The sequence below is a fragment of the Alosa sapidissima genome, chromosome 3 (assembly GCF_018492685.1).
Source record: "Alosa sapidissima isolate fAloSap1 chromosome 3, fAloSap1.pri, whole genome shotgun sequence".
NCBI lineage: Eukaryota > Metazoa > Chordata > Actinopteri > Clupeiformes > Clupeidae > Alosa > Alosa sapidissima.
Window position 1 is genome coordinate 38,758,063 of NC_055959.1, and position 16,505 is coordinate 38,774,567.

The window sequence follows — 16,505 nt, forward strand, 5'->3', positions numbered from 1 at the left end:
TAAATTATTTAGGTAGATAGTTGACGATAACTGACACTTGGAATGGCTCTAATGTTTGCTAGCAGTTATGCTAACTATGTTAACAAAGATAATAATGTTAACCAAGTTACTATGCTAACTAACATGCTAAAATGCTAGCATGCTAACTATGCTAACCATGTGACTTAGCTAATCATTTTAAGCGGTTTTGCTAAAAATGCTAACTAGCATGCTAACATGCTAGCATGCTAACCATGTGACTTAGCTAACTTAGCTAATCATTTTAAGCAGTTTTGTTAAAAATGCTAACTAGCATGCTAATATGCTAGCATGCTAACTATGCTAACCATATGACTTAGCTAACTTAGCTAATCATTTTAAGCAGTTTTGCTAAAAATGCTAACTAGCATGCTAGCATGCTAACTATGCTAACCATATGACTTAGCTAACTTAGCTAATCATTTTAAGCAGTTTTGCTAAAAATGCTAACTAGCATGCTAACATGCTAGCATGCTAACCATGTTACTTAGCTAACTTAGCTAACTAGCTACAGTGGGTAGGAGTCATAGTTGATGACAAGTAACAGTTACAATGGCTGAACAGTTAAAAAGTTCAGTAGTTTAAAGGGTTAAATTGTTTAACAGTAAAATATTGTAGTGAGGACTTTTATTTTGAAACAGTTTTTGGCAGAGGAAGCAGTTGAACAGGATGTGTAGTCTTAATAGGGCCAGTTTGTATGCTTAAAGCCTGAGACTGGCAGTTGGTCCAGGTGGCCCGAACACCTGCCATAGGATTCTAATTGCTTAACGGCTCTATTGTGATGTCATCAGCCCATGTTAAGTCTATGAGGAAATTTTGACTAGTTTTTAATTAATAGTTTAAAAAGTATAAAAGTTACAAAGCTGAAAAATACATAGCACCCATGTCCTAAGTAAGACCTACGTAACATAGTTTGAATGAAGTTTCTACGTTAAACGGTTGAAGCTGCATTAAACGCGTTAGAAGAAGAAGAAGAATAAGAAGCCTAGGAAGAACAGTACAGTGCATTTTCATGCACTGTAATAAGAAGAAGAAGAATAAGAAGCCTAGGAAGAACAGTACAGTGCATTTTCATGCACTGTAATAAGAAGAAGAAGCCTAGGAAGAACAACAGTACAGTGCATTTTCATGCACTGTAATAAGAAGAAGCCTAGGAAGAACAGTACAGTGCATTTCCATGCACTGTAATTAAATGTTTAGCGATCATGAAATAATACCATACATGATAAGATGCAGGGAGATAATGAAGATTAGTAGTTCTACTCAAACTACTTGTGCACGTAGGCTATGGAAGATTGGTCAAATCTAGCAAGTAGGAACGTTTAGGTGAATGACGTGAAAGTGACACTTGAAAGGCCAACGAAAGTTAAGGTTGCTTTTGATGTAGTACAAAGACACAAAACTGTTGCTCTAAATAGCGATTCTGTTGTCTTTGAAAGGTTCTCTTATTGACACATTTAACTGCAATTTGGATTAACACCTGCTTTTACAAGTATTTAGTAAAGCAAAGTATTTTGGCGCAGAATAGATGTGCGCTTTCACAAGCAGTTTTTGTACATACTGCAGAATAGATAATTAGGCGCTCTTTACTCTTCCCCGTTGCTTTAATGCATATTCATGACACAGAAAAGCACAATTTGCCATTTTCAGCTCCTGCGACAGACAGACCTCGCCATGACTTTAAACGCACGTTGCGAAACAAATACGCCTGAAGTGGGCGCAAAAGCGTTAGTACATCTGGCCCAGAGTGACTTTGGCCAAAAAGTCTCTATAACCAAAGCTAAAAGCTCTTCTTCAGCATGATAGTGCCGATTTGACCTGTGCCTTAGATAGGCGTGCCTAAAATACCTGTTAACCTATGACCTATGACCCTTTACTCTGTGTTCCCCATCAGAGGGAGCCAATACAATATCTCTTATTCACAATGAACCTGAATAATGTACATAGTGCAGAAATATCAGCATTGCATACAATACATACAACGAAAGCTTTCCATGCTTTCCACGTGCGACGGGGACCCAGGTTTGAATCCGACCTGCAGTCATTTCCCGATCCTGCCCCATCTCTCTTTCCCGCTTACTTCCCGTCACATTTCACTGTTCTATCCAAATAAAGGCAAAAAGCCCCAAAAATACACTGTAAAAAACCCCAGTCTTTATAGGCAGCCCTTGCTCCGAAAACTGGAGGGAAAGTGTGTGCAGCCTGCCCCCCAAACAAACACGAAACCATGCGTGAAATACGGAAAATAGGGTGAGCAACCTCTCTGGCGTGTTTCGTTTGGTCCTTGGGTAAAATATAATATGTTTTTTTGAACAAAAGCGTCTGCTAATAAATTGAAATGTAAACATAATCACAAACAAATGCGACTTTCTGCAAAATCCCCTTTAACCCTTAGAACCCGATTGACGCAAAGTGCGTCAAAAAACACACCCTTACTTCTCTGTTACATTGCTCCACGACTGTTCATCGCAGCGAGATGTTTATTGCATGACAGAGAAGAAGTGGGGCTTTCCAAAGAGACTACGCACTTGTCTGTACGATCAAGTATGAAATTTTAAAAAAATCATGAAATTAAATCAAATTGCATCATATTTACAGTCTATACTAATCTGCGTTCACTTCCGCACCCATTACTCTCGTTTGAATTACTCGCGAACCCGTGATCGCATAGATATGGCAAGCATATCAGATGAAAGAGGAGACACAGGGCTATCCATTGGTACCATGGATATCGATCCTTCTGGCTTATAAAAACAGACGAAGTGACTGCAAAATATTAACGTCATGTACACAAACCAACGCTGCACACCCATTACTATCGTTTGAATTACTCGCGGACCCGTGATCGGATAGATATGCCACGCATGTCAGATGAAAGAGGAGACACAGAGCTATCATTTGATACCAAGTACATCCTTCTGGGTTATAAAACAGACGAAGTGACAGCAAAATAATAACTTCCTATAGCTGGACTTACCCCACGTTTTTGTCTGTTTTTGTGGCAAAGCATGTTTATAATCCAACGCTATCGTGTGTTTCTCTATGGCAAAGCATTCATAATCCGGTTTTAAGATCCTAGCAAATTCCTGCATGGCATCCAATTCAAGGCTCACATTGCATCCCAATTTGTTCAACAAAGAAACACCTTTTTTGCCTTTATTTTGTTCATGGCAATGCAGTAAAAAGTTGAGAATCATTATGAGTGCATACACCACACATGCTAACACGCAAACTTGGGTCAAGTCAGGTCAGATCAGTTCGTGTCACAGATATGGAGCGCAGAAAGGTCATTTTTCATCACTAAATAAAAAATGGCATTTATTTCCGTAAATCACACACCACATATTTCTGTAAATTGCTCAGCCCCAGAGTATCCCACCAACATGGTAATTATATTGCCCGATTCAGGACAGTCTGCCCTACACACACATGAAATGCATGTAGAGCTATGAGCTTGCTGTGGTGAGATACATGTCGAAATATAAGAATTTTTATAATACACTTTTTATATTTTAATTCTTTAAAAATCAAAATAAAATCAATGCTAGTACTAATACATGAAATGATGGCAGATCTGGATAGCCTAGACTCTGCTGAAAAAAACAATATATAATATGTGTGTGTGGCACTTACAATGACCAGAATAAATCCTTATGAATAAAGGTTGTGAAAATGCCCTAAAAACAGCTTAGGGTTCTAAGGGTTAATTGTAGCTGCATTCTGCAAAATCCCCTTTAAGTGCCGCTTAAAAGAAAATAGAAACACAAGATGGGTCTATTCTTATCCTGTGTCTGTTTTGTGTGTTTGTATCTGTTTGTTCTGACTTATGGGTCAGAACAAACACCAGGCTATACACCAGGCTAAATCATATCCTCGCAGAATGCTGGTCAAACATGTGGCATGCAAAGACCAACCGGAGCACATTTGGTCAAAATTAAATTAAGACTCAAAATGGGCTTTGTGATGTCTGTTTTCTCATGTGTCAAGCTATTCAGTGGCTCTATCTGAATGAGTACCACAATGTATGAAAGACTGCATTCATAAAAGCTCATTGAATGACCCCTGTTTGAAATGTGCTATAGAAATAAACTTGACTTGACTTGTGTAAAAGTCTCCTCCAAAATACATGTATAAATAATCCTACATGAAGATTACATGAATGTACAAGAAATCTACCTACAAAATGTTTGACTTGAGATTGAAATAACTTGAATGGCATTTTTCTCAGTTTCATTGTTTGCATAGTTTCTGCACTTTGCCTTTGTGTTTTTGCCTTTGTGTCTGGTCATAAGGCTACCCATATGCTACAGATTATACCAAACCATGTAGGAGCCACTACACAGGAAGTGCCACTGAAAAGACAACAGAAACGCAAAAAGGGTCTACTGTATTCTCAGAAATTGCAATGTGATATTCCTCAAATCAAAATCCTCCCCTAAACGAGGGGACTTCATGGCGGCCAGACTCCATACTGGAGTTGTGTGGAACAGAGCTACAGGTCCATTGTGAGCCTACCGGTAATTCGGTTTTGTTTTTTACCCTTTAATCCAGGAAGGATTAATCCGTGAAGGTCCCATTGAAATGCAATATCTCATCCGTCAGGGAGTACAAGACAGCACATAAAAAGGCTGGCAGCACATTAAAAAGAAATCCCTTAAAAACCCTTTTATGCGTCACCTTATGGGTAAAACCTATTTAAGCCGGGAACCTCACACACACACAATTTTAAGCCAATGGCATGATCCTCTAGAGTCTAAGACACCACACAGATCTAGCATTGAGGCATCTGATGTTTCAAACTTCAAACATTTCAAACTGAAAACAGACACAGATAAACCCCTGGCATTATTGCCATTACTGCTGGGTGAGTGAGTGACCGAGTGAGTAAGTGCATGACTGAGTGAGTGAGTAAGTCAGTGAGTAAGTGAGTGAGTAAGTCAGTGAGTGAGTGAGTGAGTGAATGCATGACTGAGTGAGTGAGTGAGTGAGTCAGTGAGTGAGTGAGTGAGTGAATGCATGACTGAGTGAGTGAGTGAGTGAGTCAGTGAGTGAGTGAGTAAGTCAGTGAGTGAGTGAGTGAGTGAATGCATGACTGACTTGAGTGAGTAAGTGCATGACTGAGTGAGTGAGTGAGTGAGTAAGTGCATGACTGAGTGAGTGAGTAAGTCAGTGAGTGAGTGAGTGAGTGAATGCATGACTGAGTGAGTGAGTGAGTGAGTGAATGCATGACTGACTTGAGTGAGTAAGTGCATGACTGAGTGAGTGAGTGAGTGAGTGAGTAAGTGCATGACTGAGTGAGTGAGTGAGTGAGTAAGTGCATGACTGAGTGAGTGAGTGAGTGAGTGAGTGAATGCATGACTGAGAGAGTGAATGCATGACTGAGTGAGTAAGTAAGTCAGTGAGTGAGTGAGTGAGTAAGTCAGTGAGTGAGTGAGTGAGTGAGTGAGTGAGTGAGTGAATGAGTGAATGAGTGAATGCATGACTGAGTGAGTGAGTGGGTGAGTACATGAGTGAGTGAGTGAGTGAGTGACAACAGCAGTGGTGCCCTCTGACCTCCAGCCTGTTGAGAGCCAATCGGATGGCGGCGGCTCGTGAACCGTCTCTGCTGGCCAGCACCTCTTGAGGGCTACGCAGGAAACGGAAACCCCACTTCCTGTGTGCCTCTTTAGCAGCCTGCTCCTTCAGCGCCTTCAGCATTAGCTCCGTCAGTCTCTTTCTGGGCCGTGGCAGGTCTGCATACACACAAGCACACACACACATGCACACAAACACACACATGCACACAAACACACGCACGCACGCACGCACGCACGCACGCACGCACGCACGCACGCACGCACACACGCACACACGCACACACGCACACACGCACACACACACACACACACACACACACAACATTAGCACAAACAAATACACCTGATTCAGTGGGTGGCAACATATTTAGCAACAGACTATTTTCCAAATTGCTTCATAACTGCCTTTAGGTGTAACAGACACAAACATTAACTCCATTCATTATTGGATTGCAAATTACAACAGGGTGGTGTTTTCTATTCAGAAACATAATTAATGGGGATGGGTACTAAAGCAGGTCATGTTTATATTGTAGGAGGAGAGAGCTTAACAATGTTTTAAATGGTCACGTTACAGTTTCATTCAAAGCAAAACGGGTAAACTGGAAAAAAAATAAAAAAAACTCATGCGCCTCAGACATACTGTGGTATTCATTTTCCACCAAAATACAGTGCACCTGGAAAGTTTTCAGACCCTTTCAAGTTTTTTTTTTCACATTTTGTTATTTTTCAGACTCATCTTAAAGTGGATTCAATTCATTTTTTTCAATCTACACACAATTCTCCAACACTCCACAAAAAAGCAGGTGTTTGGAGTGATTTGTACATTTATAAAAAATAAAAGACTGAAATATTCCATTAAGTATTCAGACCCTTTGTTATGACGCTTGCAATTGAGCTCTGGTGCATACTACTTCTATCAATGGTCCTTGAAATGCTTCTACAACTTGATTGGAGTCCACCTGTGCCTAAATTAATTCACTGGAATTTATTAGGAGAGGCACACATCCCTTTATATAAGGTCTCACAGTTGATGGTGTATGTGAGAGTGAAAACTAAGCCACGAGGTGCAGAGAATAGTCTGTAGACCTGCGAGACAGGGTTGTGTGAAGACACAGATCTGGCGAAGGATACAAGAACATTTCTGCAGCATTATAAGTGCCCAAGAGCACGGTAGCCTCCATTATGCAGCATTATAAGCCTCCATTATGCAGCATTATAAGCCTCCATTATGCAGCATTATAAGCCTCCATTATGCAGCATTATAAGCCTCCATTATGCAGCATTATAAGTGCCCAAGAGCACGGTAGCCTCTATCATTCTCAAATGGAAAAGTTTGGAACAACCAACAGTCTTCCTAGATCTGGCCGCTCAGCCAAACGGAGTAATCCAAGATGGATGGCCTTGGTCAGATAGGTAACCAAGGACCTTTATCGCAATCATGCTAATCACATATTTGTGACCATACTCCTAAACAGGGATAGTTTAGATTAGTTTTAGATTGGAGTCTTGGATGCCTACATTATCGTGACATACATTTATTAGCCCACAAAAGGGCCCAACATATATTGCAGACATGTTTTCATAATATAAAACCTACTAGCTATCTTAGATCTACTGATGCAGATCTGCTGGTGGTGCCCAGGGTCAAAACTAGACAGGGTGAAATGGCATTTAGCCATTATGGTGTCCGCCCACTGCTGGAACCGACTCCCTATGGAGATCAGACCTGCTCCAACAGTTGCTAGTTTTAAAAAGAAATTAAAAACTCTATTATTTTCTACCAACTTTAATTAATCTGTTGTCTTTTGGTTGAGTTATAAAGTGAATTTATGAATTAATTTTTATTATTATTATTATTATTATATATTTTTAAAATTTATTTTTTTATTTCATTATTATTATCATTGTTATTTTATTTCATGTCATAATTTTGTTTCATAATTAGTATTATTTTGTCTTCGTAGTGCTGTTTATATTATTTTTTTATTGACTAATCTTGTGTCATAACATGTTAGGCACATTGAATAACCACTGTGTATGATAATGTGCTATATAAATTAATTTACATTTACATCTACATTTACAAAAGGCCCACAATGTACAGGCTGCCTAGTGTGACCCACAATACTGTTTGTATGTATTAGAAATAGTAATGGAAATGAATAAAACTGATGAAAAGTGATGGTTTAATGTAAACTTTGTTTTTTTTCCACACAAGCTAGCAACCCTCAAGAAATTCTCACACCTCCGCTGTGGGTCCCAGGCCACACGTTCAGCATCACTGATCTAAGTCATAATAGATCATATCTGATATGCAACTGCAAACACAGACAGAACTAAGCTGAACAAAAGTATACTGTAAACACTTGCTTTCACTCTCATTTTCCATGAATAGGAAAAAAAATAAAAATAAGATTGCACAGTTCTACACTAGATAGATAGAGAGAGAGATAGATAGATAGATAGATACTTTATTGATCCCCAGGGGAAATTCAAGGTCTCAGCAGCATACAGACAACACAAAACACATTCTTCAACAGCAGCAAGAGTAATTAAAGTATATAATATAAAAACACAACTAAGCAATAAGGACAGTATGTCATGAGCTCTCTATCTGCCTGGTAACACACGCTGATTGAAGTCTGATGACCTCCACCTGTTCCTGCTCTGCTCTGCCTCACCCTCGTTACCTACCAGCTGCACTGCATTCACCACTCATCATGCCCTCTATATAAAGCCTTGCTTTTCAGTCCACACTTGTCAGATCGTCTGCAACCAGCACCAGTTACCTGCCTGTTTTAGGAAAACGCCTCTGACTCTTTGCCTGTGATCCTAGACCCGCTCGACTACTTCTGTGTTCTCCAGCCCCGGTAATCTTGACCTGCCTTCCGTCCCTCTTCTACGAATACCGCCTAGTCCTTGACTGTACTGCTGCTTCGTTTCAATTGCTGTTGTGTGTGTGTTTCCCCCAGGACTTCCCGGATCATCCAGCTCCTGCCATCGCTGTTCGGCTACTGGGGGAACACACACGCAGACTCTTGGAACTCCTGTACCCCCCCCCGGAACCCCTGAAACCCCCAACCCTTAAATAAACTTTTGAACGTGACGCTTTTGTGGTCCTCGTCCTGTTTGGTGTCTGACAGTACGATCTGACCAAACATGGACCCAGCGCACGGTCGAACCAGCATGGAAACCGACGAACCAGAACCACCCACCGCCATGCAACGCCTGGAAGAGACAGAGAGAGAGGTAAACCGCAACACTGCTGACATTGCCTCCCTACTTCAAGCCGGCTACCAACAGCGTCAGCAGTTCCAACAGCAACAACTTGCAATGATCATTCAACTTCTCACGAACCTTTCTCCTCTGCCTGCTCCCACCGGCCCAGCCCCAGCCAGCCTGCTCACCGGCCCAGCACCCGAGTCTCCTGCCCAGTCCACTGCTGCCGTGGCTGCCGGAGCCCCAGAACCCAGGATCGGCAATCCAGAGCGGTTCAGCGGCGACCCAACCCAGGTACGGGCGTTCCTGACGAGCTGCCGTGTCCAGTTTACCCTGCAACCTAGGACTTTTGCCACTGAAGGGGCGAGGGTCGGTTACGTGATCACTCACCTGACGGGCCGAGCTCTACTCTGGGGAACGGCGGAGTTCGAGCGCCAGACCCCAGCATGTGCAACCTTCAACCTATTCGCAGAGGAGATGCTCAAGGTATTTGATTTGGAATCCACAACAGCCGAGGCATCTCGGACCCTGATTAGTATTCGCCAAGGCAGAAGGACTGTTGCGGATTACTCCATTGACTTTCGAACTGTGGCAAGTCGGAGCTCCTGGAACATGGAAGCATTGGTGGATGCCTTCCTCCACAGCCTGGCGGACTACATAAAGGACGAGCTGGTTTCCCATGATCAACCCCCCACTCTTGATGAAGCCATTGCTCTGGCTGTCCGCATCGACCGCAGGATCCAGGCCCGCCGTCGTGAGAGAGGGCGCCAGAGTCCATCCACCAGCACACGGAGTGTCCCAACTGCCCTTCTGTCCGCACCTGCCACACCATCTAGCCAGCCGGACCAGTCTGAACCGATGGAGATCGGCCGCGCCTCCCTAACCCCTGCAGAGAACCAGCGACGCATCACCTCCAACTTGTGCCTGTACTGTGGTGGTGATGGTCATCGAGTCGCCACCTGTCCAGCAAAAGCCGGAGCTCACCAGATGTAGGAGGAATCCGGATGAGCTCAATGAACATTCAGCCCTCCATCAGCCGTAAACCCCTCATCCAAGTCTGTCTTCACCTGTCTGATTCCACCCACACCCTGGCAGCCCTGGTGGACTCTGGCGCAGAAGCAAACATTATTGACACAGGACTTGCTCGTCAGCTGGGCTTGGAAAGCCATCGCTTGTCCACTCCTGTTCCAGCCCGGGCCCTGGACGGTCACGTAATTGGCACAGTTACCAGCGTCACAGCCCCCATCTCAATGATGGTGTCAGGAAACCACCGAGAGACCATCCGCTTCCACCTGCTCAGCTCTCCAGGCCAACCCCTAATCCTGGGCTACCCTTGGCGCCGTCTCCACAATCCTCACCTCGATTGGGCCTCCGGAATTGTGAAAGAGTGGGGAAATGCCTGCCACCTGACCTGTTTGCGTGCTGCCGCGCTGCCCCCCGGCTCAGTACCCCCCAGCACTGCCCCCGACATTTCTAATGTCCCTGAATGTTACCATGGCCTCCGAGAGGTGTTCAACAAGACCAAAGCCACATCTCTGCCCCCACACCGTCCGTACGACTGTGCCATTGATCTCCTCCCTGGGACTGCTCCACCCAAAGGTCACCTCTACTCACTATCCCCTCCTGAAAGAAAAACTATGGAGGATTACATCAGGGACTCCCTGGCAGCTGGACTCATCCGCCTGTCTTCCTCTCCTGCTGGTGCCGGGTTCTTCTTCGTGGGAAAGAAAGATGGTTCTCTTCGCCCCTGCATTGATTATCGAGGTCTGAATGATGTCACAGTGAAGAACCGGTACCCTCTGCCTTTACTCACCTCTGCTTTTGAGTTGCTCCAGGGATCCACTATTTTCACCAAACTGGACCTTAGAAATGCTTACCACCTAGTGCGAGTAAGGGAGGGTGACGAGTGGAAGACTGCATTCAACACCCACACCGGCCATTATGAGTACCTGGTAATGCCATTTGGCCTCACCAACGCCCCAGCGGTATTCCAGGCGCTGGTGAATGATGTGCTGCGGGACATGCTGAATAAATTCGTCTTCGTGTACCTGGACGATATCTTAATTTTCTCCAGAACTCTGTCCGAACACACCCGTCATGTCCAGCTGGTTCTTCGACGGCTCCTGGAGAACTCGCTCTGTCAAAGCGGAGAAATGCGAGTTCCATGCTCAGACTGTGTCATTCCTGGGATACATCGTCGCTGAAGGCAATATCCAGATGGACCCCGCAAAGGTCTCGGCAGTTACCTCCTGGCCAGTTCCGGGGAATAGGAAGAAGTTGCAGCAATTCCTCGGTTTTGCCAATTTCTACCGGAAATTCATCCGGAACTACAGCTCCGTCGCCGCTCCCCTCACAGCTCTGACCAGCATCAAACACCCCTTTTTCTGGACCCCAGAGGCCAACACAGCCTTTCATACCCTCAAGGCCCGGTTCACCACTGCCCCCATCCTCCAGATGCCGGATTCAGACCGGCAGTTCGTTGTCGAGGTGGATGCCTCAGACGTGGGAGTCGGGGCCATACTCTCTCAACGGGCAGAGGAGGACAACAAGTTGCACCCCTGTGCATTTTTCTCTCGCCGGCTTTCACCTGCAGAGCGCAATTATGATGTTGGAAACCGTGAGCTGTTGGCTGTCAAGCTTGCCCTGGAGGAGTGGCGTCACTGGCTGGAGGGGTCCACAGTTCCGTTCCTGGTCTGGACCGATCACAAAAACCTCGAATACATCCGCAATGCCAAACGTCTTAACCCCAGACAGTCCCGCTGGGCCTTGTTTTTCACCAGATTCAACTTCACCCTGTCATACCGCCCAGGTTCTCGGAACACCAAGCCGGACGCTCTCTCCCGTCAGTTTCATAAGGATGACGCCCCTTCCCAGGAACCTGCATCAATTCTGCCCGATCCCTGCGTCGTAGCTGCCCTGACCTGGGATATCGAGGAGGAAATTCAAGAGGCCCTCCGTGACCATCCCCGTCCCAGTGCATGCCCAGACGGTCGTCTCTTCGTCCCAGAGAATTTGAGGTCCCGGGTCATACAGTGGGGACACAACTCCCGCCTTGCCTGCCACCCGGGCTCCGCCCGCACCTGCCATCTCCTTGCCCAGCGCTTCTGGTGGTCTTCTTTGAGAAGGGATGTCCGAGAATTCGTCCGTGCCTGCCCCACCTGCAATCAGAACAAGTCCTCCACTCGGCCCCCCGCTGGTTTACTCCAGCCCTTGCCTGTGCCCACACGACCCTGGTCCCACGTCTCCTTGGACTTTGTAACTGGCCTCCCACCATCAGGTGGGATGACGGTCATTCTCACTGTGGTTGACCGGTTCAGCAAGATGGCACACTTCATTCCCCTCCCTAAACTGCCATCTGCCAGAGAGACTGCCCAGGCTGTTCTTGATCATGTCTTCCGTCTACACGGGCTGCCCAGGGATGTTGTCTCTGACCGAGGCCCGCAATTCACCTCTACATTCTGGAAGGAGTTCTGCCGTCTTCTAGGGGCCACAGTGAGTCTCACCTCTGGGTTCCACCCCCAGTCCAATGGTCAATCCGAGCGGGCAAACCAGGAGCTGGAGAAGGCACTGCGGTGCATGGTTTCTCGCAAACCCCAGGCTTGGGCACAACAACTGATGTGGATAGAGTATGCTCACAACTCCCTCACCTGCTCTGCCACTGGTATGTCACCTTTCCAGTGTGTGTATGGCTACCAGCCCCCCCTGTTCCCCAGCCAGGAAGGAGATGTGTCCTGCCCGTCTGCCCTCGCCTATGCCCGCCGTTGCCGTCGTACCTGGTCACAAGCTCGTGCCACGCTACTCAAGTCAGCTGTCAGCTATGCCACTGGGGCTAACCGCCGAAGATCGCCGGCACCCGCCTACCGTGTTGGCCAGAAGGTGTGGCTGTCAGCCAAGGATCTCCCACTGCGGGTGGAATCGCGTAAACTGGCACCTCGATTCCTCGGCCCGTTCCCTATCCAGAGGGTCATCAGCCCAACCGCAGTCCGGCTCCAGTTGCCAACCTCCATGAGGGTGCACCCTACTTTCCATGTTTCGAAAGTCAAGCCGACGCATGAAAGCCCGCTGGTCCCCGTGCCGCTTCCTCCTCCTCCTCCTCGCCTCGTTGACGGTGGGCTGGTGTACACCGTTCGACGCCTGCTTCGGTCCAGACGGCGAGGTAGGGGCCTCCAGTATCTCGTCGACTGGGAGGGCTATGGACCTGAGGAGAGAACCTGGGTGCCAGCCAGTCGGATTGTGGACCGGACACTCATCGCCGACTTCCACCGTCTGCATCCTGATCAACCTGCAATCCGTAGGGGCCGCCCCAGAGGGGTCCCTAACCGTCCTGCCCGCCCGGCTTCCTGTCCTGTGCCTGACCCTGTCTCGGTACCTGTCCCGTCTTCTGTCCACGACCCTCCAGCTCCCTCCGAGGATGAGGATGTTCACTCGGACCACTCGGAGGAATTCTAGCCCTCCACCGGCTCCCCTCCGCCCTCCCGACGTGGTGTCACTCTTGGGGACTTCTGGGGCCGTCCCTTGGGGGGGGGTTCTGTCATGAGCTCTCTATCTGCCTGGTAACACACGCTGATTGAAGTCTGATGACCTCCACCTGTTCCTGCTCTGCTCTGCCTCACCCTCGTTACCTACCAGCTGCACTGCATTCACCACTCATCATGCCCTCTATATAAAGCCTTGCTTTTCAGTCCACACTTGTCAGATCGTCTGCAACCAGCACCAGTTACCTGCCTGTTTTAGGAAAACGCCTCTGACTCTTTGCCTGTGATCCTAGACCCGCTCGACTACTTCTGTGTTCTCCAGCCCCGGTAATCTTGACCTGCCTTCCGTCCCTCTTCTACGAATACCGCCTAGTCCTTGACTGTACTGCTGCTTCGTTTCAATTGCTGTTGTGTGTGTGTTTCCCCCAGGACTTCCCGGATCATCCAGCTCCTGCCATCGCTGTTCGGCTACTGGGGGAACACACACGCAGACTCTTGGAACTCCTGTACCCCCCCCCGGAACCCCTGAAACCCCCAACCCTTAAATAAACTTTTGAACGTGACGCTTTTGTGGTCCTCGTCCTGTTTGGTGTCTGACACAGTAGAAGATAAAGAATATGCTAAATATACTAAAATATAAATTATACTAACTAACACTTAATCTAAATCAATTCTAAAAACAATATCCACATAGTGGTGATTAATCAATCAGAGGCGCTTGCAATGACTAAGGCAGGGACTGAGCCTGTGATTCTCTGTGCTTAAGCCTAGTTCTTTTTCAAAACAAATTGTTCAAATCCATGTTAGTGGGAACTTTATTTTTGCTAAAATAATCCATCTACCTGACAGGTGAGACATATCAAAAGATGCAGATTGAAAAGCATGATTATTGTGCAGATGTCCCTTGGACAGTTGACAATAATAGGCCACTCCAAAAAGTACAGTTTTATTACACAATGTGAGTAGAGTACACAGAGCAGTTGCTTGTGAACTGAACATAAAGCTCAAATGCTGACTAATACGGATTTTACCAAATGTCTGAACACAATTTGAGTAAAATAAACTTTTGTACTTAAACTCCAAAAGAAATCCAAAGTTCTCGTGAGAGCACAATGGAATTGTCTCTGCGAGACACTCTGGCAAAGAGCAATGATGCTTGTTACTTTTACCCCAACATTCCAGGAACCAGCTAAACTGATGAAGACAGCGCTGCAATGTTGGAGGACAGTACACATTGGTCGTAGTGTTATCCGATTGCATCGAAGTCCGAAATCATTCAGAGTAAACATGGTCTAGTGTTATCCAGGACACATTCTCACCTGGACAAGGGGAAAAGTGCTGTGAGAATCATGTTCTTTGATTTCTCAAGTGCTTTTAACACCATCCAACCCCTCAGACTGAGAGACAAGCTCTTGCAGATGGGTGTGGACACTCACCTGGTAACCTGGATCACAGATTACCTGACGGAGCGACCTCAGTTCGTCAGACTGAAGAACTGTCTCTCTGACACTGTGATCAGCAGCACCGGAGCGCCACAGGGAACTGTGCTCTCTCCAGTCCTGTTCACCTTGTACACATCTGACTTCTGCTACAACACTGAGTCATGCCACATGCAGAAGTTTTCTGACGATACGGTGTATCAGGAACGGGCAGGAGGAGGAGTATAGGAGGCTGGTGGAGGACTTTGTGCTATGGTGCAAACTCAATCATCTCCAACTCAACACTTCAAAGACCAAGGAGATGGTGGTGGATTTCCGCAGGTCTAAGCCCACTCTCCTATCAGTCTCCGTTGATGGGATCAATGTCGAGGTGGTAAGCACCTACAAGTACCTGGGTCTCCACTTGGAAAATAAACTGGACTTGTCAGCCAACACTGATGCACTCTACAAGAAAGGGCAGAGCAGGCTGTACTTCCTGAGGAGGCTGCGCTCCTTCAATGTGTGCAGTAAGCTCCTCAGGATGTTCTACCAGTCTGTTGATGCCAGCCTCCTCTTCTATGCAGTAGTATGTTGGGGAGGAAGCACAAAGAAGAAGGATGCGGGGCGACTTGACCGGCTGGTACGGAAAGCTGGCTCTGTAGTGCATCACTTCACTATCTGACAAAAGGACATGTATGTATGTATGTATGTATGTAAGTAAGTAAGTAAGGTATGTATGTATGTAAGTAAGGTATGTATGTATGTATGTATGTATGTATGTAAGTAAGGTATGTATGTATGTAAGTAAGTAAGGTATGTATGTAAGTAAGTAAGTAAGTAAGTAAGGTATGTATGTATGTAAGGTATGTATGTAAGTAAGTAAGGTATGTATGTATGTATGTATGTATGTATGTATGTATGTATGTATGTATGTATGTATGTATGTATGTATGTATGTATGTATGTATGTATGTATGTATGTAAGTAAGTAAGTAAGGTATGTATGTAAGTAAGTAAGTAAGTAAGGTATGTATGTATGTATGTATGTATGTATGTATGTATGTATGTATGTATGTATGTATGTATGTATGTATGTATGTATGTATGTATGTATGTATGTATGTAAGTAAGGTATGTATGTATGTAAGTAAGTAAGGTATGTATGTATGTATGTATGTATGTATGTATGTAAGTAAGTAAGGTATGTATGTATGTATGTATGTATGTAAGTAAGTAAGGTATGTATGTATATATGTACGTAAGGTATGTATGTATGTAAGTAAGTAAGGTATGTATGTATGTAAGTAAGTAAGGTATGTATGTATGTAAGTAAGTAAGGTATGTATGTATGTAAGGTATGTATGTATGTATGTATGTATGTATGTATGTATGTAAGGTATGTATGTATGTATGTATGTATGTATGTATGTATGTATGTATGTATGTAAGTAAGTAAGGTATGTATGTATGTAAGTAAGTAAGGTATGTATGTATGTAAGGTATGTATGTATGTATGTATGTATGTATGTATGTAAGTAAGTAAGGTATGTATGTATGTATGTATGTATGTATGTATGTAAGTAAGTAAGGTATGTATGTATGTATGTAAGTAAGTAAGGTATGTATGTATGTAAGTAAGTAAGGTATGTATGTATGTATGTATGTATGTATGTATGTATGTATGTATGTAAGTAAGTAAGGTATGTATGTATGTATGTATGTATGTAAGTAAGTAAGGTATGTATGTATGTATGTAAGTAAGTAAGGTATGTATGTATGTAAGGTATGTATGTATG

At 45.1% G+C, this 16,505-nt stretch overlaps 1 protein-coding gene across 1 annotated transcript in view; it reads right to left on the reverse strand.

Annotated features, from left to right (window-relative positions):
• The window catches only part of fdxr (ferredoxin reductase), a 48,409-nt gene that overhangs the window by 3,949 nt on the left and 27,955 nt on the right, over nucleotides 1-16,505 (reverse strand). Inside the window, exon 10 of the mRNA XM_042086791.1 lies at nucleotides 5,572-5,750. Within this exon, the coding sequence (XP_041942725.1) occupies nucleotides 5,572-5,750 (179 nt within the window). The remainder of the gene's footprint in view (nucleotides 1-5,571; nucleotides 5,751-16,505) is intronic.